Source organism: Aphelocoma coerulescens, chromosome 1A, assembly GCF_041296385.1.
Source record: "Aphelocoma coerulescens isolate FSJ_1873_10779 chromosome 1A, UR_Acoe_1.0, whole genome shotgun sequence".
In the NCBI taxonomy this organism is placed as follows: Eukaryota; Metazoa; Chordata; class Aves; order Passeriformes; family Corvidae; genus Aphelocoma; species Aphelocoma coerulescens.
Window position 1 is genome coordinate 57949210 of NC_091014.1, and position 26961 is coordinate 57976170.

The following is a 26961-nucleotide window of genomic DNA, read 5'->3' on the forward strand; positions in this document are numbered from 1 at the left end:
CCCCTCTTGCCTACACAGAACTTCATCTGCTGGGACTGGAATTCCCCTACATTCTCCCAGTAGGGAGGCCCAGGATCCCAGCTAACTGGGTGGCCTTTTGCTAAACTACAATTTCCTCCTCCTTTGTAATGACAGTGAAACAGGAACGGATCAGGGCACAGACAAAACTGAGTTTTGCTGCCCTGAGAAGTGGGAGGTGAGTCAAACCCAAGTTGCTCCTACTGCCATGCCCCAGAGGGGACAGCAGGATTTCCTGCCCTTGGAGGTGCAGTGGGGCACAGAGGAGCTGGCACATGGCCTGCACAAATATTTAATACTAAGGTATACGCCCTTTTTGTCACCAGTAACGAGGAGAAAGACAACACATGATGAAGATGCATTGATGTGATGCATACAAAGAAGATGCCAGTGAAAATTTGGAGAAAAACTTATTTTTTGCTTGCTATTGTGATAGAAAATAAAAGGCAACTAACCGTCACTCCAAAAAATTAAGGTATAATTATTTTTCGCGCGTGTTAAAATATAGCTCTTTTTAAATCACTGCACCCGTTCCTAAGATGATGTGGAAGTTAGGATTTCCTAGCATCAAAAGAAAGCACATATGTTTAGATAAAAAGAATAAACCCGTAAGTCAGAATAAAGAAAAGTTCTTACTGTCTTTTTTTTTTTTTTTCCCTAGTTCCTTCAGTTCCTTCTCGCATCGAACTTAGGAGTGCAACAGTACTTAAAAGATAGTAACTCGAAGGTGTGTTATCTCCCCGGGGCCGGGAGCGCTGCGGCCGCGGGGCTCCGTGAGGGCCCGGCCCGCGCGGCGGTGGCGCCACCTGGCGGCGCTGGGGGACACGGCCCGGCCTGGCGCCTCAGGGAAATCCGGAGCTTGGGGAATATTGCCCCAAAGCAGCGCCGCGGAGCGGGGGAACGGCCCAGGGGAAGCCGCGCGAGGAGCGGCTGAGGCCGCTTGGCTTGTGCGGCCTGGAGAAGAGGAGACTGAGGGTCTGCAACATCCTCACGAGGGAAAGCGGAGGGGCAGGCACTGATCTCTGCTCCGTGGTGACCAGCGACAGGACCCGAGGGAACGGGCTGAAGCTGTGCCGGGGGAGGGTTAGGTTGGATATTAGGGGAAGGTTCTTCACCAGGAGCTGGTTGGGCACCGGAACACGCCCTGCCAGAATTCAAGAAGTGTTTGAACCATACTCTCGGGCATGGTGCAGCTCTTGGGGCTGTCCTGTGCCGGGCCAGGAGTTGGACCTCAATGATCCTTGTGGATCACTTCTAGCTCAGGATATTCTCTGCCACCATCAGATCTCTGAGCTCCTGGTGGAGGCAACCATGGCAGGTCTGCCACTGGCCTCTTGGCACGAGTGGGATTACTTCGTGACTCTGGGCAGGGACACCACAGCTGTGAGACAAAGACCTGTGGGAAGGAAGTGCTGGGCACCTTCTGCTCATGGACATTCATTTGTGTGGGATAACCAGTCTGCAAGGGGAGGCTGGCAGTCAAGTGTCACTGGCATCTTGTTCTGCGATGAACTCACATGAGTCCCACCACCAAGAAGTGGAGAAAAGAGCAAGTACTTCAGTGTCATTCACGTGAAGGCTTCTCCTGAAATCTGAGCTGTTAGGCAAAAAGAATGAACTAAGGGAAAAGGGAGGGGAAAAAAATAATCTCCTTCCTTCCTAAAATAACGATCCAAAATCTGAAGCTTGTTTCAGGGATACAGGAGCTTTGTCTGCTTGTTTTACCAAAGTGGTATTTTGCAGTGGTGGAGAACTTTTTTCCACTTTGACAAAGGCTGAAGCTGCTAAAGCAGTGGTATAACAATGCTGCACTGAGGGTGACTATGTCTGTATAAATAAAGCTTTAAGTAAAAGCTGCTTTTACCTTGTCCTTTCTTTTTTGTTGTTGTATATTTATAAATGCAGTCAGACAGTCCTTGCTGTCACACCAGAGCATATCAAAACTGGTGCAGCACCAGCAATCTTCTGCTCACCTAAATTTTAAAACCAGGCCTTGGCCTGAGTAGACTGCCCACAACACCATGTTTCAGCTGCTCCTCCCACCAAAGCCACTTACCAAACCCTCAAGAGGTACTGTGATATTCCTTTAAATGTAAGGGTCTTCCTACCACATGTACAGCTTGAAAAAGGAATTACAGAAAAAGGGTATTTTCTGTAATCTCAGAGTAAGCCTTCCTTTGTACTAATAATTTAAATATGATCACCCCTGCGGCCTTTTTGGGGGAGTTCTGACAGGTGGTGAGATGAAGGCAGTTGGTTGGAAATTCTTTCTTGCCCCAGACATCACAAATCCTTTGAAAACATTTTCTTGTTTGCATTTTTGTCAGAGGATCATTGCAGAGATCAGGAAGAGATGCATAAGATAAGGAATGTCTCCAGTCTGCACTGGAGCTTTATGCTCTGCTACACTTAACTTGAGCTCAGAGGAGATGAGTGAGATTTGCCCAAAAGCCACAAATAGAGAGGAATAGAAGGTGAAATAGATAACTGGAATGTTGGGGCTTCTGGACACAGAAAGGAGTGTGGGAGAAGTCCACACCAGAGTATTTTATTCTCCCTGGCAGACCCTCCCCTTTGAGAGAAAGAGCTCTTCATAAACAGAATATTCTCCAAACCACGTTGTCATACTGAGAAACACACTTCTAACAAAATGCCTTTCTTAACCAGTTTGCTGTTTCCACCTTTACCTTTTGGCAGGGGGAAAGGAAGTATTTATAACATAGACTACTACTGAGAACAACAGATGAGCCAAGTCTCAGCAGAAATGGAGAAATGCCATTGAGAGGGATGTGACAAGTTACAGAGAAGGTTATTCTGAAAAGTTGGAGTTGTTTTCAGAATTGCCATTTCTTGCCAGAGAATATTTTATGTGCAGAGAGGCTACAACACAAATGCTCATGTTACAGTGGGCATGCCCACATGGTGCTAGGAATTTTTTGTACACAGAATTCACACTTGAAGAGCTGGAAAGGATCTGATCTGTGCAGGGAAGAACTTGGTATACGCCCTGCTTGACTGACAGTTTTCTAGATGTTTCTTAAAGGCCTTTCCAGCACTGAAGTTAATACTGTCTTCCTGGATAATCTATCCCAGTGCCTCACTATCATTCAGGGACAAATATTTCCAGATGTCTAAGCACAATTCCTGGGACAGAAATAAATGCTCATACATGGTGTGGCCAGTAGTGATGCATGGTCTTGCATCCAGCAAGGCTGGAGGTCATCTCAAAACACCAAACAAATAGTCAGAATTTCCAAATGCCCCTTGGCAAAAGCTCTGGGCACAAAAACTGTAAGGATGTCAAATGCATGCAAAACCTCTTCCTGCGCTTTTCCATTGGCACTGCAGAAAACCATAATGGCAAGTAAAAAAATAGCCATTTCAGCCAGTGTTACACATTTTGAGGAAGAGATGATACAAACAAGCAGTGCATTTGCAGGATAGGCTGAGTGCCTGCAGGCTGTGAACACAGTGGCTCTTTTTCACTGCACTGTCCAGCTCCCACACAGAGGACTCCTCCAGCCAAGCTGGTGCAGAGTCTGCTCTCTGCTCTGAAGCCTTGGCAGTGGGAGGGCATGAGCAAGTAGCAGCTTCTGCTGCCACCATCCCTGGGTGTCCCTGGCCCCCAGGTTCATGCTCTGCCTTACTGCACCCCGTGTTAGAGCCACAGCAGTGTTCTCCTGCCAGTGACTTGTGCCTAAAGTGCCTTCTCCCTTCAGCACTTGCAGCTACTTGGCTTTGCCACCCTGTCACCAAGACATTTTGAGTAGTTTTTGATCCCAAATACACATCACTTAAAACCAAGGGATGCCATGTAAAATATCTACCACAGAAACATTTTTAACTTACTACCAGCAATCTAAGTAGCTGTTTATAACACCCCATCCCTCCAAGAGCTCTTTGTTTCTTTGTGTTTATACGGACACCTACTTTTGCTTAAGAAACAGGTGTGGGAGTGAATCCAGTTTTAACGTGTGAAATTCCCTACATCTCCTCAGTTTAAACTCTAAACTGACTATTCTCTGAGGTGACATTCTTTACTGGAACAGCAGCCATGCAAGAAAGGTATACTGTTTGGCTGGCCCACACTTGCATGATCAAATAATTAATCAGCCTCGAAGGCAAAATTAGATTTCCAGTAACTCTGTTTCTTTGGGATTAAATTTTGGAGTGGAAAAGGTCGGACTTCTGTCATTGTTATTTAATTTGTAACAAGAAAAATAAGCTTCCATCCAGAGCGAGGTAAGAGTTTTCTTTTTCTTGTTAAGGTTCATAGGGCAAAATCCTGACATACTCTCTTAAACCTCCAGTAGTTATTTTTGGCTAGGTCCCAGTTTAGTTTCTAGCAGATACTTGTCTGCAATACAGAAGCCCCCCTTGCCAAGGGCAAATTTATTCACTCTCTGGAGAGAACATCCAGGCTGGACAGTCAGGACCCTCTAAGTTGCCATTTTTCATAGATCTGACCAAGACTGGACTTCTAGCAAGATCTGATTGTGGAGTTTGTATTGCTGCTGAAAGATGGCAGAACCTATCCCAACACGAAAGAGGAATTAATCTTCTTGTGCTGTTTAGGATCTGGAGAATGGCTACAGTGGGAAACAGCGAGCCCAAAAGCACTTGACCCATCCCTATGGAGATGACAAGCTGTGGTGGTGATAGAGTAAGCCTCTGGACCACAAAACATGCTCACATGACAGGTACCTCTAAGTTTCCTTGGGGTGCCGATTTCTGATAACGACTTACACAGACGTAGAGTAAAAAGCCTGTTAAATGCAGAAGTTAATCCCAGCTTCAGATGTTCTCAGCTGCTTTGAAAGCAGAGATGAATGGGAGAAAACCTACAGCGCTCAGGGTTTTTCCTTCTGTTCATGCGACACTTCACATGCCTTCCTAGCACAGTTTGACACTGACCTGTGAGTGGCTGAGTCCCTTTCTGATGCTCCTATAGAACTGTAATAAGTTTGCTTCAAAAGGGGAATCTCCCATCACCTCCATTATTAACAAAATGAAAAAGAATTTTCTGTGTTCATAATTACTTGATAAGAAATATTTATTATTCCTTGCAGCACTTAAAAGCTAAGGAGACAAGACAGACCAAGACAAGGCAAGGTAAGAGGACAGGATGAGAGGACTCTCCAGAGTCACTCAGGTCAGTGTCCAGCCTGAGAGACCCTGACTACAGTTTGTGTTATTGTAGTCCCCACAACCTTCAGCCACACAGCAGGACTCCAGAATATTCCTGACAAGCACATGCTGGGAACAGGCACTTTGGCCCTCCCTTCTTTTTACTGGCAGGCACAGCCTTGTAGATTCTTTCTTTAACATTTAAGTCCCTTAAGACACATATGTCAGTGGTTAAAGAGGGCAAGCTGAGGATGTAAGGAAAATAAATTTATCCTACAGCTTAGGAGTGGTCCAGCTAAATAGCAGGCTTCTGTACATCAGGTACACAGGGCATTAGTAGAACTGAGTGTAATTCATGAGTTGCCCACCGCTGCTAAGCTCAGCCATCACCAGAACTTTCAGTCCTCTCCTTCCCTGAGGAAAGAAATCTTTCCAGCTTGTTTGTTTTCTAAACAAAAAATAAAAACTAGGAAGAGGGATATTTCTAAGATCTCTATTCACTGCCAGTTGTTTACTGATATGCTGCTGGGACAGCAAAGTCTAGTTTTAGTGACTGGTTGCACTATGAAACGTCCCAAAGACAAATCTCTGTATTGCCAAGAATAACCTTTCTGTACCAAATTAATTTCCATAGTGAGTGTACAAGGAGGAATGAAAATTTTAGAAGTACACTTGAGAAATAAGACATTCAATTACAAGCTCTCAACAGACTCTGGAAATTTTTTTTTGTCCACTCATCTATGTGTTTTTAAAGCATATAAGGCCACAGCATAACTGGAGTACTGTTGCCATCATTTTCAAATTAGGAGAACAGCAAGCAGATTGCATCTTACCAGGAAACACCTCTGAGGTTATATGTAAATGATGCAAGCACACAGATCCACAAGATGTTTGCTGACAGTAAGCTTTCAGCTACTGCTTTTCACTCTTTACAGTTCCAACCAATGTCACTGTCTCTGAAAAACAGGCAGAATAAAATGAATTATATTGCTTAAGGTACCCAGCTGTAATAAAACCCCTTTTTTACACAGACTGGAATATTTTCCATTTTTATCTCTAAGTTGCAAGATTCCTCTTGAGCAATCCTAACTTCACTGTATTTAGGAGTAACCAAGAATCAGGTTGCTAGCTGTGACCTTCTAGTCCATTTCAAAGATATAGGGTCATGTCAGAAAGAATTCATGGCTAGACAAATTTAGCCATGTCTCGGCCACTGGATTACTGAAATGGACTGAACACACCTGAGAACTTGGATGTGTGAAATGGTGATTTTTTCTAAAAGCTGATGTAATTCACTTGAAATATACAGAAAAATCTTGTTTATTTGTTGCTCATCAAAAGCCCAAATTCAAAGTGCCTGACAGAGAGGTTTACCAGTTCATAACAGAAAGCAGGTCTCAGTCATTGACTACAGCAAATGGATCTAAATTCACTCATTTTTTATCAGCTTAACATAAAGTTTACATAAGGTGTAAATGATAAAATTTGTTTAATCTGAACAAAAAGGTGAATGGAGGAAAAACTGCTGCTCTTTCTTCACTGATGAAGAAGTGAAGCATCAAGACAGGGAGGACAATGACAATCATGAGGAAACAAGTCCGTGTCGAGCTAGGAAATCCACATGGAGCAGGTCTTCCTGAGCTGGACAGAGCACCTGGTCCTTCTGGACATACACGTGTGGGCTTACTGCTGTGGGTGAAGAAATTAAACCACTGCTTACAGTAAATGTGAGGCAGGGAGAACCCAACATTGTGTTGGATGACCCCCACCTTCTATTCCCGTTCTTAGTGATGTAGCTCACATGAGGCTCAGGACACACACCTGCTGTTTCAGGTCACATCATGGGTGTAACTCACAGTTATTTGACTGAGATGGTGGAGTTGGCAAATGCCTTCTGTGAGGGCTGAGAGGGTCAGGCAGGAGATTCAACTGGAATGTTGTTGGAATGTAGCATCTCAGAAACTTGTGAGGAGGAGAAACAGTATTTTCCTGGGTGTCCAGGTCCACTCAAGACATCTGGTGACCAAAGCTTGACAGGCTGGGCATTTCATGCCTCAGTTGCCAGCTATTCAACCACTGAGCCTTACAGGTTGCTTGCACCCAGCTTTGGGCTGCTGCACATGGTGATAGGTACATTTCTCACAATGTCTGGCATCACTACAGAGATGCTGAAGTCACCCACCTGAAACACAGCAAAAGGTTTCTCTTCTGTCCTACTCCACTGTCATGGCCACAGAGAACAATCCTTCTGGAAGGAACTACAGAAGTGGAGAGGTCTGCCATGGCAACATGTCAAAGGCAGTGTTTTCCCTGTGAGTTTTATGAACCTCCACAAGAAGGAAATTAGAAACTGAATTCTACACTCTCCCAATTATAAAAATGTCCGTAGTGTGTACGTTGTGCTGTAGGTTAATGATGCAGTTCTCAAGCAGGAGTAACTGCTGCTTCAGACAGCCATCAATTTTTTATGACTGCAAGACCATTTCCCTACTAAAAATGAAAGTTACATTCCCCGAGGGATGGGCTGTATTCAACATCAGTCAAGTGTGCAGGGTGGGAAGATGAGAATAAAATAAAAAAAAACCAAGAGAAAGCAAAAGACACAAGCTAGTTCCTCAGCTCCTATACCAGGGAACAGGTACATGACCTTCCTCACTGTCACTTCTGAGCATCCTGAATAAGGTTAGATGTGCAGATGTGGATGTGCCACTGACCCTCACTGGTGGGGCCAGCTCCCTCTGAAGTGATGCTCGAGGCACTCAATGCCCAATACCAAGCAACAGTGACTTTGTACAAGATCAGCACAAGTGTTGTCCTGCCTGAAGAGCCTGGGACATTGTTCATGCCTGAGACAGACAGTCCAAAGATTGCTTAATGCTACAGCTGAGCTGAATTCTATCAAATTCAGCCTATATTTTGCTCAGATTCTGAGAAGCTGCCTATAGCTGCATCAGCACAATGAAGGAAGTCACCTCACCCACCAATCCCTTTTAAGATATCTGTCCAAGAAAAGTGGGGAAAACGGTTCTTTGTAGGTGTCTCTCTCACCCTTTCTCTCTCTGCAACAACTGCAGATGGGAGCTTGATGGCTAACTTTGATTAGAAGCACATTTTTATATGCCTGAAGCAAGGGGAGATGAATCCTCATCTGAAGTACAAGTTTTTGTATCAGTAATTCTGACCAGGTACATCAGATACTTGCGTGGCTGAAAGGATCCCAGCTACCTTCACTAACAATAACCCATATTTTAACCTGATTGATAGAACCATTACCACTGGGTTTGAACCTTCTCAGAAATCTAAGCCAAACCCACAGTGTCTTTGTAACTACATCCCTTGATTGAGTTTTGGGCTGGCTCATCCTCACATACCTGCTATTTATTGTATGTGGAGAAATAATTTACATGTATACAAAGGACCTTGTGTCCTAATAATCACCTTTGTTTCATTTTTGACTAGCTAAATTATGGAAGTTGAAAAAATAAATTAAAATCAGGCCTCATATCCCTAACCAACATGTTACATTGCCTTTCCGGTATAAGTGCCACTGAGATTTTTATTGAAAAATGGGACTGGAAAAAGTTAAAATTGAAACCAGCTCCTAATTAAATGCTTCCAGATACTTTAAAAGCTTGTCTGGTGTTGGTTCACTGACAACAGCTGGATGACCCTCAGACAAAGTCCATGTTTCAGGCCTAACTCCTTTTCTTTCACCCAACTCCTAACCATGCTTGGATTTCACAGCTGAGAACTCTGGGCCTCAATAACATTTTCTAGGCATCTCCCATTATTCCACAGTCTCAACTGCAGCTATGATTGGGTTTTGCCACTGGCAATTTTTTTGAAGAAAGCATTTCTGGGGTTGGTGTATTGCAAGGACTTAGAAGGATGCAGATGCGAACTCTCAAGTGTATAGCTGGTTACAAACCACACCCACTATTGAGTTTACCTGTCTGCTTCAATATGTGCGTGGTGTGATACAGCTGGATTATCTTCTAGACCCCTTAAGCAGTTTGAACATGTTTCTTGATAAAGCAAGGATGGACTTCAAATTACTTTGCATAGTAAATGTTGTTTTCTAGACCTAAGTCAATGAGGACCTTTTTCGTTAAGCCTGAGTTAACAGAATATAGATAAAAGCAAGCTGATGCATCCATTAAGCAAACAATTTAAATATTTACAAGGAAGGAAAATATTACAGCCAAATATGTGAGGTCTCCTAACCCTCTGTAGGGAAACACTGTAAATCTTATGAGGATACATTTGTAACTACCCTGAGTTGCTACAGAACAATCATTTATGGGGCAGAATATAATGCTAAGAGGCCAGATTTGGAACATCAGAAGTATCTCCAGTGAACTGTATATTGGCCAAAGACTAAAGGTTATTTCCCTTTCAATAAAACCCACAATCAATTTAGAATATTGGCAATGTCTGTACCTTCAGTTTTTTGAAAGAGCCAACTCTCATACTGGATGGTTGGTGCGAGTCATTCATAGGAGATGTGGAGGAGCATCCACTGCATCCTGGACCACTGAATCCTCACAACATGAAGGTGGCCAGAAAGGCCAGACTGACTTCTCGTTCACTGACTCCTCCTCCTCAAACACTCCAGCCAGGACAGGAGAATGACCATAACCAGTCAGTCCACTCCTGAAAGAGCAAATGTTTATCAGTGCTTGTGCCAGTTCAGCCTCAAAATACCAACACAAAAAGGGGTTGTGAGAGGCATTTCTCCCCTGTATTCCTTAGCTATTTGGAGAACAGCAGTTGCTATATTTTAGAAAGCTGAAAGACCTGACAAAGTAATATTTAAATGCAGGAAGGGCGCCAAAATGGTAAGTGCAGGGACTCAAGCTTTCCATTCACATGCAGAACAGGTACAGCACAAGCTGTAGCTACACAAGCTTCAATTTATCTATTTCTGTTGTCCCACCATCTCCAGAGTGTGGCAGCTCCACCCGAGTGCTCTGACACAGCAGTAATATTTTCTTCTCCTGCATCACATTCAAGATAAAATTTGATTAATCCCAAGCTTGTTTGCCTGTTCTGACTCTGTGTGTGTATACACAGAAACATGGGCACTTTTGCCTGTCTGGTTTTGTGCAGTGCTGCTCAGAAGAACAATACTGGACCTCTATAAGCTTATAGGTATAAAAATGAATGTAAAACAGAGATATGCAAAAGTCTGCAGCTCCTGAACTGGCTCCCTTCCATCAACCTGGAGAGAAGGAAAAATGTCATTCTTGCATACAGATAGCAAGAGTTGCTGTCTTCTTTACCTAATAAGTACAGGCAAACACACAATACAGGGAACTAAGTCTGTAAAAGAGTTTAAAACAAGATAAAAACACTAAACTGCACATGCCACATGAGAGTTGTGGCAATTGCAATGGTAATTATTTTCATGTTTCTTAATACTACTGCAAGATACTCATTTCACTAGCTATTATACTCAAAAACTGTCACAATGCAGCGGGAAGCAGGGACTAGCTTGTATATCTATAATGTGATCACTGCCAATACATCAGTGTATGAAAACAAATGAATGCATTTTCCCTCAAGTACCAGAGCAAGAGCCTACATATCAAACCCATTTAACTTAGTCTTGTGAGGAGGAAATAAATTTTTAAAGAAATAGCATTAGAAGGCAGAAAAGCAGAGTAACTTTACAGTCGTTTCAAAAGAAAAGCGGAAGGCTTAGATGAGGATATCTCTCACACCACAGTGGCTGGTCCTTGCACCAGCAAAGAAAGGAACAGGGGAAATATGTCCTGGTTCTCATTTTCTGTGTTTTTAATTAAATAATTTCCCCTGTACTTTTATATAGGCTATAAATATTGGAACATGGCTGCACATTCTTCGCTGGAGGATCCTGGCAAGCTTATTGTGGTGTTGCATAAGCTTGTAACTTGAATAGCAGATCGTTTCCTCCCCCAGCTCAAGTTACAGGGAAGGCATACTGAAATTTAGGCCCAAAGTTTGTCCCTTTCAGATGAGTCCCTGCTTTGCTTCCCAGCTTGCTTGGAGCATAAGAGGTTTAGCTAAGGAAAGACATGGAATTATAAGGTTAAAGGGGAAGAGGAAGAAGAGAACAGCTTGACTGACTGATCCTTCAAACATTTTGGCTATTCTGAATTCTAAATATAGCAAGAATTAATGAGGCAGAACTGTACTTCAACATTAAAATTACCCTAAAATTGTTAGTGCTCCATCACTGAACACCACACAAGAAACACAAGGCATGCTCCTGCACCCACCTTCACACAGCCATAACTAACCAGGCTCCCTTTCAAACAGATGTTCTTAAACTCTGCTTCTGATGGAACACATGAGGGACAGGCAGGTATCAATCACAAAGAGCAGCAAGCCAAGACAAGAGGGGATGGCAGCACAGGGAAGAAGAGCAGAAGAAAGATCTATGAGTTACAACCACATGCTTGGTTCTTCCAGATCAAGTAGGAAAGGCCACAAGAATGATATTTATCACCTGCTCATCATTTCTCCCTGTCATGTAGGTTATCAACAAGTATGAATCACTTTGCAAAGGGCAACAATGCTCCCAATCTACAGTTTCTGAAAGGACAAAAGCAAGCCAGGCTGCACAGTGGTAGCTTTCAGGCTGCTCTCATGTGTCTATGAGCCTGAATACTCCTAGGTCTGGTTAGGGACAAGCAGCAAACAAACAATTAACTTAATTGACACTATTTTCTAACTGAGGAAATGTATTTGTGTGTCTGTCTTTAAAACAATCCATATAATGTATTTGGAAAAAAGAAAAACCTGAAACAAAACAACAAAACCAAATACTACTCTTATAATCTCTGTACAATTGCATGTAATAAATTCTGATTAAAGCCAGCCTAATGCATATGTGCACCTAAAGACCATCATCTTCATCTTCTTCCTGATATGAGGAGCAGCTGAAGATCATCCTTGCAAGGGAAGAATGGTAAATGATTTCATGCTTTTCTCTCCTAAATCTCATCCTGGTTAGTAGGTTTATTCAAAGCTCTCCTCGCTAGGATCTGCCATGGCAACTTCGAGTATCAGTGAAAACTGTAAATAACTTTCATATTGATTTCAGTTTTCTGTCAATTGCCTCCTTACCATGGGCAGGCCCATAAGAGATAGGACCAGGAGGCAGTTCCAGAATCACTGAATCCAGGCCTGCACAGCTGCAGACTAGGACCTCTATGGAGAAAATATTTGTCCTGATCACCTACGAGGGACAAAATTCAGTGTTTAAACATGGATGTACATTTTTGCACCTGAACAGTCAATAGCTGTGGTATTTAAACCCAGACCCCCTGAGTTCTGGGAAAAGCAATGTTGGACTTAGAGATAATCCAACTCTATTTCCAGTTACCTCTGCCCAATTCATTTACTTGGAGCTGGACTGGAGCAATTGCAATGTTTGGCTTGTTTCCTCTTCGAACACCATGACCCTGTCACCAATGACAGTCCCAAGGAAATAAGCAAGAAAGACAACAGATATAATCTGTAGCAGTATGAATGCCAAAGACTGTCCCCAAGATACATGGTGACATTTTTAATGTCTGATTCATTTGGATCATTTTCTTTAGGTTCTAGACCTGTGAAGGGAAGTGAGACAGAGAGAAGGTGAGAAAGAAAAGAAGCTCTTACCATGGGTGGTTCATGATCTTGATTTGCAAAATCAGCCAGAATTCTCCACCTTTGCAATCCAGTCAAGGTAGCATTCATCATCACAGATGGATTTTCACATTTGTCACCATTCTGGATTTATCGCTGCAGAGGAAATGAAAATACAATAATGAGCAACCTACCCCATAGCCTGAGAGCTAATTATGCACCTTTCTTCACAAAGTAAGCGGGAAACACATGAGCTTGGAAGATATCCACGGAGCAATTAAACACGCACTTGTCAACATGTCACAAATACCGTGTTTTTACAGTTGAAATGAAAACACAAAATGCCATCTGATTGAACTTCAGAATAATTAGCACATCACAGCAAACAGCCACGACAAGTACCTGTCAACAGCTATCAGCACAGCAATGACATTTTCCACCGTGAATAATAATGTCATTTTCCACTTTGGAGTAGTAATGCTATTTTTTGTCTTTTCAAAAAGCGACATTGTTTATAACAGATACAAATATATCCTCCATAAAACAAGATTTCATTCTGCAAAGTTAACACTCAAACAGAATTATTTTGCAACCAAGCTCTAATCCCACATGCAAAAGCCAATGAACTTCTAATTCCATGTTGTAGCTGGGTGAAGAGGATGATGCTGCCTGTGGGACACTGTCTTTATTAGCCAATGTCTATTTACTCCCACAACATTTTCTCTGCATGCCAAGCTTCATAGCCAGCAATGCTCAGGACTTGTACTAAACTGATGATTTCTTCCAGGAAACACACCACTAAAAAAAAAAATATAAAGTCAGGTACTGTGGGTGGTTTTCAGCAGTTTTCAGGCAAGCTAATAATGTCAGCTTTGATGTGCTGCTAGAGTAACTTGCTAAGAGAAAAGTAAGGAAAAGTAAAAAAAAGTTTCTGTAAATTTTTATTAAAGTTTCAAACTGCTCTATGGTCTGTTTTCTGTAAACAAGTTGGCTATTAATAGATGTGATTTAAAATGCAAGCTGAATTGCACAGACCGGCACACTCACCCTTCTTGGGTGGTTGTGTACAATTTTACGCTTGTTGACTATGACTTTAATTAACAAGTCATAGGAGCTTAGACTGTCTTATGTTTTTACAGTCCATTGAAAAAAGATTGTTTCTTACTAGCAACAACAGATTAAAATTCCTACAAGGACAAGCTTTGAAAGAAAATCTGGAAAAAATCAGTATAGTGACAGCCTTGAGTACCCACAGTAGGGCAGGACTGGGCAGGGGTCAGATCCTTTATCTGATGCAGCTAGAGTAAAATCCCTGTGTTGTTTTGCCTGATTGAGGATGTGATTTTCCTACTTGCAGCACACTGCAGCCTTCTTCTTCCACCCTGCCTGTGCTCTGAAAGAACCCAGCACAGGGAAGCACCAAGTGGAGAAACTGGAGCTGGCTTTGAGAGCCTGAGGCTTGGGAATAGCCACACTGGCTGAGCACACTGCCCATGCTGAGAAGAGGGAGTATTTAGAGGGAGTATTTAATTTAGAGGAAGTATTTATGCATGATGCTCTGTTGTGACACATAGTTTTGCCTTACATGAGAGGTAAATCAATTCCTGTAGCTATTCCTAACTTGACTTGTCTGCCCACCAGAGTGACAGCTTTTGATGCCAGCTGGAATAAGATTGGTGCCATCACAACAAAAATTCTCAATTTATATTAATAGGATTAAGTAACTGATCCATGGAGATGGCTCATCTCCACTCAAAGCACAGATACCCTCCTCCACAGAAATATGTATCATTATATCACAGTCCAGAGCAGTCAGTTCTGTCAAGGCTTCACCTTCCCTAGAGTGGGATTTGTCTCTCCATGGTTTTAGCCATTAAAAAGGTAGTTTTTTTCTTAAGTTGTAGTGATGGCTTCTGCTATAACCTATGGAAAAATACCAGACAGGAAAACATCTCACATGTCCTAGGCACTTGCATCTGCAGTTTTCAAATTGTCCAGAAATTTGGACTGCTACTGGTACTGCTGTATGCCAAGCCAGCTTGGGTCTTGGCTGACACTGGAATTGTAACAAAAATAATATAAAAATGTGCATTATGGATAGCATTTAAATGGATTCAATTTCTGACTCACCTCAGTGTGAGAGAAATCCTCTCCCAACTGCACAAGTTTTATACCACTGGTGCCACTGGAGAAAAATGCAGTTTTGCAGTGGAAAGTTTCAGACTCTTGGTATGACATTCTACTAAGTGACACTGAGTTTTTGCTGTCATGTTTGGTGATTAGGAATGAGCATGGATCAGGTAGATAAATCTGGTTCTCTGTGCCAAACTCCCAGATCATGTAAAATTCAGATAAAATTTTATTCTAAATGTAACAAAGATTTTCAAGGGCAAGATACACCTCACTCTGTCTCTATTCCCCTGAGCACTAATCCACAAATCTCTTCACTTCCACCCACTGCAAGGAAAGGGCCAAATGCTACCAGAAGTCTGCATCTGTGGCATTTTAGGCTCTACTGTGAATATGAGAAGAAGTCACAAGTAAAGAAATTGAAATTTCCAACAACTATGCACAAATCTGCTATGTCCACAGAATTTCTACAGTGACTGGGTTGCTGTTGTGATTGCCTGCCCTGCAGCCTGGCATCCCAGAACAGAGACGGCCAGCCCCTCCTGTGAACACCACCACAATCTCTCTGAAGCTGTGGGATGGGGCCATCATCTCCTCCACTCCAAGTCAGAGAGAAAACTTGAGTGGTAGGAAGCCAACACTCAAGAATGAGAGCATCTGCTCTGCAACAGATGTGCTGATTACAGATGGGGCCTTAATTGCAAGCAGCAAAGATTTCCTGTTTGGTTTTGATTTTAGAGCAGTGCAGATTTAGTGATTCATGCCTTGTGGAGACAAGAAACTTGTGTGGAAGAGTTTTCAAACAAACCAACTACTGAGCACTGTGCCACTCAGGTCAGTCATTCTGGCTCTACAGAGCTCACCCACACTGTCCTGGAGCTGCAAAGAGTGATAGTGTGCCAGTCAAATAGCTTGCTTGCAAACCACTATGACCTGAAAGATAGTACATCTTCCTTAAAACTAAAATTACATGGAGATCTACCGGAAATTCACCAGTCAAGTTTAAGAAGGAAATTCCACTCCACAGGCATTAGGCAGTGAATTTTGCCCTCACTGGAGGTGAGATGGGCTGAGCTGATGCGTTAGATGAGTTCTGTCACCAAAAGGGCTGACCCTACTCTCCTGTCCTCCCACTCCATCCCTTCCTCTACTGCTCATATGGCTGCTTGGTGAGCCATTTCAGACCTCAGACAATATCCCAGGGGAGAGGAAAAGAGGGCAGAACAGAGCTCTTCATTAATGATTTCTATGTTTTGTTTCTTAACCAATTTCATGTTTCTATTTGTTTTGGTGGGTTTATCCTCTTTCAGGAGAGAAGGGGAGAAGGTCTGAAAAGAAAACCCACCAGACCGAAAAACAGATGAATGCAGGGCCAGCTGGGGAGAGCTCCTTTCTCCACAGAACTATGTAGGCAGTGAGCTCAGAAGGTAACTGAGCTTGCAGTCTCCAGTACAAATCACCCTCCAAAAACAATTATTACAATCCTTCTGTGTCCACAGGGTTTGGTGTCATCAACCAGGGAAGACACATGGGGGACTCCACAACAGCTGCACACGAGAGAATTCCCACAGAGGAGCAGTATTACAACTCTCTCAGCTGAATATCTATCTTAGACAAGATAATGTCATTTTTACATACCAGAGACATTGGTTCAGCTCATGGCACCACTGAAGGCTCTTCAAAAGTAGGTATGCACCTTGCAACATCTGCACAGTACTGGAACCACTCCAAAATTGAGACAAAACACCTTCATGTGAACTGCAGGTCTAACCACTTCACTAAAAATGATTAGTCAAAGGTTATATAAGCAAACCCATATTGCGTATATAGAGATGTTTCCTGTAGGATTCCTGCCCAAGCACTTGGGGGTGTAAGGGCATCCCGCACCATAAACTACAGTCAGATTTTATGAACCCCCACTGCTTATGCACGCAATTAATCTCTTTTTCAACATAGGTGTATTTCTAGGTTATGACATACCATGACAGTGACTTGCACTTAAGTTATGTGTAATGCAGAAAACCCCAGCCTTCTTTGCTTCAGCCATAGCCCTTGTATGGTGAGAAATGGTGAATCCTTGCTCCTTGTTTGCCTTTCCCACAAGTTTTATGATTTTAGGACTGCTTAAAACATGTGCTGGGAGAACTCCGCAAGACAAGTCTAAAACAACAAAAAAGTGATAAAGAAACAAAGGGAGAAGAAAGACAAGCAGATTAAAGCAGAAGTAAATATGTATCAACTCAGTGTTAAAGCCCTGCAACATTTAAATAGGTGTTGGTACCATGCCTCTCCTTCTGAGAAAATCAGTAGCACCTCACATTTTCTGAGTGCATCGCTTTTTTTCTGTCTAATTTGTAGGAGGAAGCATGTCTAAAACAGAGGCACTGCTTTAAGGTGCTTTATGGCAACTTCCCCACCAGCTTTATTTTCAGGCTGCTTTGATTTCCACCACGACTTTACCTTCAAAGGTACTTCACAGAGTACACAGCTGATGGTTCATGTACACATCCCCAGCCTAGTCAGGAGTCTAACTCTTGCTTTGAGACACATTTTTCATTTTTTATCTTCCTAAATTGAAAGGCACATGTGCACACACCCTGGCATACTTCGCATCAAGTGTCCCAGCCTAACGATTGTGCTTTAATTGGCCCCCGGCATTAAAAAGAGCCCAAGAGCTGTCTGAGCAATGAGCTGTGGCTCCCATACATTTTCCATTGTTTTCTTTTAACGTTGTACCTCAGATAGCAGAGAAATAAACATAGGCTGATACCCATCTGTTAGACTCATTAAAATAACACATTTAAAGTGGTTAGCAGCATCACTGCTTCGCTTCCTCTTCTGGCCCTGCAGTAAGAGCTGCTCAGAGTGCTCACTAGGGGAGGTGATCTGCAGAAATAGCCCTGACATGCTGCCCTCACCTGTCCCAGCCCTGGGCCAGGTTATGGCCATTAAATGTCCTCCAGAAATAACCCAGAAATCCTCAGGGAGCTACTCACCTTGGACACGGGCACCTTTCTACCTTTCCTGGGTTGTAGCTGACCCTGCTCCAATAAAAAGCAAATGCCTCCACATTCAGGATTACCTGTCCAGCTTCAAATACCAAAAAGAAACTTGGAGGATGCAAGCTTTAAATGTGCAATAAGCACCACTTTTGGCATGACATATTGGAGTGACCAATGCAAGCTTAACAGTTTAACGTGAGTGTAAGGCATTAATTTAGCATGGTTATTTTTAGCAGCTGTAGAGCTAAGGAAGAAATGGTGCTTGCAGAGCCAAGAAAAACATAAATAAGGGTGGTGTGGTCTCTCTGCATCCCCCCTTGCACTGCCACTATGGTGCTGACCTGCCATGCCCTCTGCCACACACAGCTCCATCATGGCCCCCCCACATCCCAGAGGAAGTTAAAACAAGTCATGAGCTTCTATTTTCAGACATGCTGGTGGTGTTGGGTCCACCAGGCACCTCATGTCATGCAGCTTCTCTCTCTGCATCTTCCTTCCATGATGTAGCAACCCCAAAGTGCCACCCAAGGGAACATTTGTCTGCAGAGACCTTGAGTTGCCCCATCCCACAATCCATGTATATATATTTGTATACAGATATAGACACACGTAATGGTGCAGAAGCTCCAGAGTGGGAAAAGCTACTCTGGGTCAAACCCCAAAAGCAAGTCACCACTTTTGCCTACCTCACATCACACTGCATGGCATACACACACATCTCATCGTGGGTGGTCAGTTTACAGTGACATTAAAAGGGAAAGCAGATCTTCAGGCTAAATGTGTTACCACTTATTTTTAAAAGCAAGCAAAAAGGCAGCGCTCAATTTACTCTGTGCCTAACCTAGGGTAAAACCTGTTTTCAAGGAAAGAATTGCTTGATGACACAAATATATACAGAGGAAAGAAGGATCTGGGCTTTGGCTGCAGATCTGTCACTATGTGCCTAAGTCAGCTTCTAGAGGAAGGGATGGATACTTCTTTGAGCTCATGATGGCCAGCTACAGCAGAGAATGGGCTCACTCAAGGGGTCTGGCCACAGCATGGCCTCCCTGACAGAAAAGCATCCCTTGTTGGCACCTGATGGTCAGTCGTGATGGGGCAGGTCAGGTGGTGCTGATCAAGGTCAGTCATGTAGGTTTGCTAGGGGAAAGGAAAGCCTTCCCTCTCTGTCCTGATATACACCCCACTTTGTGTCAGCTTATTTAATGATTTTAAGATGCAAAAATGCTGTGGGAGAACTCCCTCAGACAAGTCTGTAACTAGGAAGATTTCTAGCTTCTAGAAAAGAGACAGAAAAAGGACAATTGAATGAAAAATAAATCATATGTGTAAAGTCAAATTCTGCACAACAGAACATGGGTCGGGAGCATTTGGCAAATAAAAGGAAAACAAACATATTCAGATTTGCAGGCTCTGAATCCCACAAACCCTGCAGGATGGGCCCAGCTGAAGGGCAGCCCCTGACTGCAGAGGCCCATGTGTTCTTGGGAGCACTCTCAGCCATAGACCCCCAAGCCCTCCAGTACCCATGGCAGCATGTGACCCGCACTGTGCCTTTGCCTTTCCACACTGACAACCCTTCCCACCCTCCCTGATGGATGCCAAAGCCCTTGCTCCACTCTCACCTCCTCACCAGCAGCCCCCAAACCAAAACACCCCAGTGGCACAAATGGTGCCTCCAGGATGGAAATATTTCAGGAGCATTTTGCTGTTTTGTGCATGCAGAAGCGAGGCCAGTGGTGTGGCAGATCCCCTGGTGCCTTCTTTCTAGTTTTTTTGTGTTTTTTCAGTTTTAACTTCTCTCTGGATGCCAAACAGGCCTTGGCAAGAACAGTCTCACACCATCCCACACTGAGGACAACTGAGCAATCAGAAAAGCCAGTCATCAAAGAGAAAGGGCTTCTCTCTCTGCAGGGCTGACATTTACCACAAGTATTTATACCCTATTTTGACCTGAAAGGTGTCTATCAAGTTTTGTGCAAAAGACTCAGCCATCTGGCTCCTTCTGGCCCAGCCAGAGGCAGGATCAGCCACAGGCTTTATGAGTGCAAGGTCATCCCACACGGCACAGCAAGACACCTACCCTACACCTACCCTATCATGAAACCTCCAGCACCCAAGACATCTCCAGGAAATCCACTGTGTCCAACATGGGTCCTGCCCATCCTATGGCTCTACAAGAAGGGAACCTCCTGCACTGGGCTCTGGGCAGGCAGCAGGGCTTGAAGGAGGGAAGGCAGGATGCATGTTGGAATTCAAGACTTACAGGAAATTTAGGATTGCTCAGAACTCGCACCAAGGGGAGAAGGGTAAAAGGGGAATGAAGCCTGGGTCAGGGAAGCTTAAAAAGAAAAAAAAAAGAAAAAAAGAAAAAACACTAGGAGATGTCAGTGAAACTCTATTAAATTCCCTGTTCAAGTCTGTGGAATTTCCTGTCAACATGTGTATCTGTAGTATCTTAGGATGGTTCTAACACTCATGTAAGAGCATCCAAATACGTTAATAACAAATAAATATGAGCAGAACATAAATACTGATTAGCTTATTAAATTTTCTAGTATGTTCTTCCAAAGCATGCATTACCCAAAGTATGCTTAATTTGACAAAAACATTGAATACTTAGCTTTGGCATTTAATAAATCCTTATGTGATAATATATTATATACCTCTACCATCATGCACAGATGACATAAATACACACCTGAAAATGTCTTCCTTATGGAGAATTAATAGAAAAAGCTCTACCAAAAAAGGTCTCACAATTTGAAATTCAAAGAAAGAATAGAAGTAATTAAACCCAACACCTACTGAATTGAAAGCAACCAGTGTAGAAACATGCATCCTTAATGATGACATGACCCATAAGAATAGATACATGCAGGTCTAGCTCTGCAAAGCCAAGTTCATACATGTCTTTATTCCCTCCAGGAAATAAAGGAACCTGATCTCCAGGACCTCACTTTCTTACACACCTGCTTGAAAATGCTGCTATTCATGTGCTTAAATATGAGCAGCTACACTGCCCAACAGCTCAGCAGCCTGCACTCCTGGGTTTTCAGAAGTTATATGAATGGCAGCTGGTGCAAATAGTGAAAGATTTGTTTTCTAATTATCTTTTGTTTTTAAGTATGTCCTTCTCAAGTGTTTAACATGCAAAACAAATGCACATGAAACAGCCTCAAACCCTATTTTTCAGAGAAATCTCTACCTTCAAAATCCAAGAGACAAAGGCAAATCAAGCTGGGTTTATCATGGTGCCCTCTTCTGGCCCTTGAAAAAACAGTCGCCTTGCTGCCACTTGGTGTCTGCTCGGAAGAGGCATCAAAAGGAGCATCTGCTTGTGCAAATCGATTTATTTATTAAACTGGCCAGAAAAATAACATCACAGACCGTTCTAGATACCATAAAAAACACGTTTAAAAATCCTTCAGTTATGTATGGGTTTATAAAAATAACTTACAACATTATTTTAGAAATCCCAGTAGAAATATAAGAATCTGTTACCAGGTAGGGATTCAGGCATAAGACATTCTGCCCACAGGGCTGGGGAATTCACCCCCTGTTCACACCCCACTACTGAACTCCCAAGACCATTTAATAAAAGTAATCTGAACCTTTCTGCTAAAAGGAAGGGAAATGAAAAAAAAAAACAGATCAAAAAGCACATTCATTTCCATTACAAAGAGGCATTTTTGCCATTTCTTGACAACTATGTATGCAACTTAATCCAACACAGGAGAGATATTCAAGAATCTGGTATTTTCCATGGAAACCTCTGTTTTAAAAGTATTGTTTGCTTAATTAAATAGAAAACATAGCACACATAGAACTAAATACAACTTTTAGGTTTATCTACATAACAGATTTTTCACTACTGGTTTTTGGAGTTTGGCTGGAGGGTTTGTTTTTTGGTTGTTGGGGGGGGGGATGTTGTTTGATTTTATGGGCTCACTAATCTCAGGGAAATCTAAATACTTTTGTGTTCAAAGTGGCCAGTTTAGACCTGAAACAGTGCAGCTTATGACAGCTCTGGAAAGAAAGAAATTTACTCAAATTTAATGAAGTTGCACAGAGTTCTTGGAAGTATAATTCATTCAACATTGGAGTTCTGTCAGCTCCAAAGTGGATTCATTATAATCTCATAAGCTTCAAGAACAGCAAGATCATCACATCTGTGTTATATGCATGATTGTTACTTTCAGGGAAGAAACACAACTCTCTGTATCAAAAGGCCTTACTAAATTATTTTCCTTTCTCACTGAGAGGAACGTTTTCACAAATAAGGCTCTCTAAATAAGAAGTCACAATGGAGTCAGTTTGGAAGGCAAGAAATATGTTATTTTAGGTGGTACTAAACTTTTTTCCAAGGCTATTTTCTTCCTCATGATCAAACAAGTAGAACTTCCCCTCCACAGGCTGGTGAGTATGAACTTCCCCTCCACATGTGAGCTGGTAAAGTATATGCTCATGAAGAGACCTTGCACTTGCTGTGTCATGACCCAGAACACAGGAGCTATTTTATCTGATACAATCACCTGAACTTGTGGGGATTTTTCTGAGTTGGGAAGTCCTTTTTCTGGAAAGGAATGTTCAGGAAAGAAAGGAGAGAGGAATAAAGCCAAACCAAAACAGTTGTTGTCCAGCTGTGCTAGCAGTTCTTCCATCACTGCCCACCAGACAATGCAGGCTTCAGGCTATGACTTCATGAAAGCATTCATCAAATGCCCTGCTAACCACCAACTCGACAGTCAAGATTCCCATTGCATTGCTAATTGCCAGCCAATCACCACAAGTGACCAACTCCCACAGAGCTCTTCTCCTTAGGACGATGGGATGTCCAGGTTAAGCTCTACCCATTTCTGCAGGTGTCCAAGGGTGACTTCTCCCAAAACCTTCATTCTGAATTGCAGGAGTCAGACAGTGTGATCAAAGTCAGTCTCTGGCAATAGCAAGAATGGGGGTCTTTAACCTCAGCATCCACTCACAGTGATGTCTTCACCAGAACGCTTAGTCACGGACAGGGTGGTGAATACCTTGAGAGAAAGAAAAGAGAAGACTCTTAGTGTGGCTAAAATTAATTTTTTTTTCCTAGAAGATTAACTTGGGCATGATGCTCAAAACAGCAGCCATTTCTTAAAGTACAAAAATAATAATGAAAATCACGCATTTAAAATCCTTGCCATTAAACAGCACACACACATACAAATAACTTTTGTTCTCTTCACTTAGCTTATGTTCTTCCTTTTACAGTGGAAAAGAAAGAATTAAGGAAGTCACATGGTTTTATACCACCTCTTGTCTTAATGCTCCTAAGTTTTTACAGTGGGAACAAGCTCAGCAATAATGAACTCCAGTACACCTAATGAATAAGTGTCTTTATGGCTCAATGAAAACTTCTTTGTTTGGGAAAATGAAGTTAACTCAAGGCCTGGCATTTGGAGGGAATTTTGCCTTTGTGCCTTTGTAGACATTACAGAAATGTGGAAGTGATTGCTGATGAAAGTATTATGCCTCGGATCTGTGTCCTCTCCACAATAGCTATGAAAACACTGAGTAAAACCAGTTTGAAAAATTCCAATCTTTACTGCTTTCAAGTCACATTAGTGCAAACAACACAATCAAAAATAATTATTGTAAAATTAACAGATATTAAAATTTGGGAAGAAAAAGTCTACAAAAACTTTTTTAATACTGGTACTTTACTATGCAAATAATTGCATGGTTTTGCATAGATATAATATAAAAAGGAAAAAAGGAAATCAAAACCACTGCTATCTAAATGCTTCAAAGTTGCAATAATTAGTCATCATCAAAGCCATCTCGCAGGAAGAATAAACCTAGCATAGAATAAAGTACATACACATTTCAGCTATGCAAATAACACTGAAGTATCTAAAGATAATGGGGATCAGAAAGACCTATATTTCTCTAAGTAGGAGCTTTGCTGCATTAAGGTTGCTAGCAGCTCTTCAGAGAACAACATCAATAAATGATAAACCTCTTCCACTTTCTATAAGCACGTAAAGCATTAGACACAAATCAGGAAGATAAATGCATGTCTAATATATATGGCAGAAGAACAGTGACTTATTTAAAAAATAGTGCATGTCTTGACAGAGGGGTTTGAAGTCTTTATTTCTGATCCACAGCCTGACAACATATGGGAGCCTTCATTTATTGTTATTTCACTTCAAAAGACCAAGATTAAAAAGTACAAAATTTATTTGCTTTCCTCCCGGCCAGACTGCAAGCTCCAGGTGTGGGAGGGGACCACACTGCTCCCTAGTAAGCCAGCTGGAGTCATTTGATAATTGTTGGAAACATGTATTTTTTGGCAGAATTTGTTCATTATTTAAGTGAAGACAAAACCTTAGATCCAATGGCTGGAAAGCCATCGTTAGCTACCCGGAAGAATCACCCCAGTTTCAGAAGACAATTTCTCTTCATCACAGATGCTCGATTGTAGCCCCCTGAATTTCAGGCAGCACAGTGCAGTTGAGGCTAAGATGTAATTCTCTGTAGGGCTGAGGTCCTACCAGCTCTGTGCTTGCAGTTATTTGGACTTTACCTTGCAAGAAATTCCATTCTGAGCTCATGTTTTCTGCAGAATAAAATGCTGCTCCAAGAAGAGAAGTGAAATCTGGCTCTAATTTGTAAGCAGCAAGAATGGGACCCTCAGTCTTAAGGTTTTCTTCAAATGGAATAAAACCATGTTTCACAGCAGACTTAGCAATTAATTAGTACTAGTGCCGATGAAGATGTCAGCATTTGACCCTGTAACACTGCCCCTTTCCTGTTCAAATCAGACTTCATTTCCCTTAACTTTTACAGGGATGTAACAAAAATAGCGGTGATATTATCCATCATTCTAGTCATCCAATATGCTCATTCCTCACAAATTCCAGTTTTCAAGCATTTTTCTAATCAAAGAGTGCCATCTTGCACTTTGATTTTTGTTTACCGCTCGAGAGATTAAATTAAGTAAAAGCATAAAAAACCCTTTTGAAGACTGTCACTAAAAATGATCGCTGTTCCCTGGAGCTTTTAAATAGCGTATTTCTCCTGAGCCAATTTCTTCCTCCCCCACTCAAACAAATATGATTATCTGAAATTACCTCCCTGAATTATGTCTAATCATCATTCTATTCAGTTTCAATTTTAGCAGCTCAGATGTCCAGAATAAATTATGACTCTCATCCTCTCTTCACACTGCATATGCTAATACCCCACTTGAGTTCACAGGTTTGAATGCCTCCCTCAGAGATCCCCCTCCACAGGGCCCCTGGTAAGATAAGGACCTGCTACTCCTCTTCAAGGGCCTCCAAGAATGCCATTAGATGGTACTACAAAGAACAGAATCTATATTGTGGATGCTTTGAAGATAATTCAGATTGCTAGCAGTTCACTTCATTAATAGAGTTCTTACTACATTGCTTTCACTAAACCACCTCGAAGATAGGAAACAAGAGAGGTGGATGCCACTTCTGCAGAGCAGCATCCTGGTGCACCCTTGCAAAGCTTTATATCTAACACAACCAGAGGTTCTGCATGAAGACTTACACAGGTCATAAACAAGCTTTCATGGATCCTCAGCTAATATAAACTGGTCCTAATGCTACAAAAATCATTCTCTGATTTACATCTGGGAGCAGCTGTCCCACACCTCCTAGAGAAAATTGAGCTCTTCATTAAAGAGGAACAGCAACATAAACAGAAGAAGAAGTATTTGTGTGGTTTCATGAATTGAAGGCCTATGGAATAAAGAAAGATCTTTAAGAGGAGAGAGTTTGATCGAAAAATTGTTATGTAGCTGGTCCCCTTCCCCAGCACCAGTTTGTAAGCCTATTTTGAGTAGACTAATCTAGCTCTGACAACCACTTTAGCAGAAATAGAATTTGAAACTTTCATAATCTTGAGAGGGAGAAAAATTCTACACTCCCCAGTAAAGAGAGAAGTGGATTAAGGGAGACCATAAACTTTTCACAAATGAACACACTAAAAAAAAAAATACCCCAGACTAAGCCTAAGTGTTAGAATTCTAAATATTAAAACTGGATAATTGCTTGTCCTTTCCCCCCCACTACTTTCCTACAAATGTGGACCTCTTTAATTCAGATTTCCAACACCTTACCCCAGAATGCCATGAAAGCTGGGCTATGAGGTGACTTTGTATACAAACCTCTGCACAGACAGGATGAATTCCTATGGTGCTGTCCAGCTGTTCTTTTGTCAACCCACATTTAATAGCAGCTGCAAACCCTTGGGTGACTTCTCCAGCATTTGGGCCAAGGACATGGAAACCAATGACTCTCTCCTAAATGCCAAAGATAATCAAACGTAAGCACAGTCATGAATTCAGATCTCGTTAGACAAGGTGTAAGGTTTTCTCACTCAGAGTATATAATTCAATCAGCTCACAAAACATATCACAAATTAATGTAACCACTAAAATGTGAACTATCATTAGCACCAACAGATGGGAGATGGTGTAATTTTGTTCTCTCTCTCTGCAAAGATTCAACTAGGAACTCAGGAGTCAGCTTCCTTACAAAGTTTTGCACAGGAGTACACCAAGAGCATACAAATTTAACACATGCCATGCTCTGTGCTCCATTATGTGTGTCTGAGTCACAAACAAGGATTTAAATTTTATTCAGGTGAGTTATTCCACTCATTCCAACAGAATGCTTGCCTAAGTAAAGGTGAGCACCCTGCAGGAAGGTTTTCAGTACGAGGGCCTGTGGTAGGAGGCTACGTGGTCTGTATCTGTTGAAGAATTTTCAGTTTGATAGTTGCTCACAGGAAAGGACCACGAGCTGAAGTTGTGGCCAACCAGACATGGCAGGAAGTATATTTTAACTGCCAACAACTCTTGTGGCAGTGTTGGTTTTCATTGGGAGATAATACACTCAGAGACTGGCAAAAACCCCATCCAGTTACAAGGAAGGTACTATTCACGCTTCTCCTATCTATACTCCTGTTCAATTGCAAAACACACCACACTGCACATACATCCTCAGAAAACACCCAGCAGGACAAGCTGTACTGACGTGATCTGCTTTTCTTAAAG

The 26961-nt window shown here is 42.2% G+C and overlaps 1 protein-coding gene and 1 long non-coding RNA gene across 4 annotated transcripts in view; both read right to left on the reverse strand.

The window, feature by feature from the left end:
* Window positions 1-6629: 6629 nt before the first annotated feature.
* Window positions 6630-12893, reverse strand: LOC138104139 (uncharacterized). The gene is made up of 3 exons (XR_011147949.1): window positions 12793-12893; window positions 9586-9798; window positions 6630-7327 (listed from the first exon to the last, which is right to left on the reverse strand). It is a non-coding gene; the product is annotated as an uncharacterized lncRNA (long non-coding RNA).
* An 8333-nt stretch (window positions 12894-21226) lies between these two features.
* TXNRD1 (thioredoxin reductase 1) overlaps window positions 21227-26961 on the reverse strand; it is a 36169-nt gene continuing 30434 nt past the window's right edge. For all 3 annotated transcript variants that reach the window (XM_069002972.1, XM_069002975.1, XM_069002973.1), the window contains 2 exons: window positions 26071-26205; window positions 21227-22924 (listed from right to left, as the gene is read on the reverse strand). In XM_069002972.1, the coding sequence (XP_068859073.1) occupies window positions 22862-22924; window positions 26071-26205 (198 nt within the window). In that variant the 3' untranslated portion in view covers window positions 21227-22861. The remainder of the gene's footprint in view (window positions 22925-26070; window positions 26206-26961) is intronic.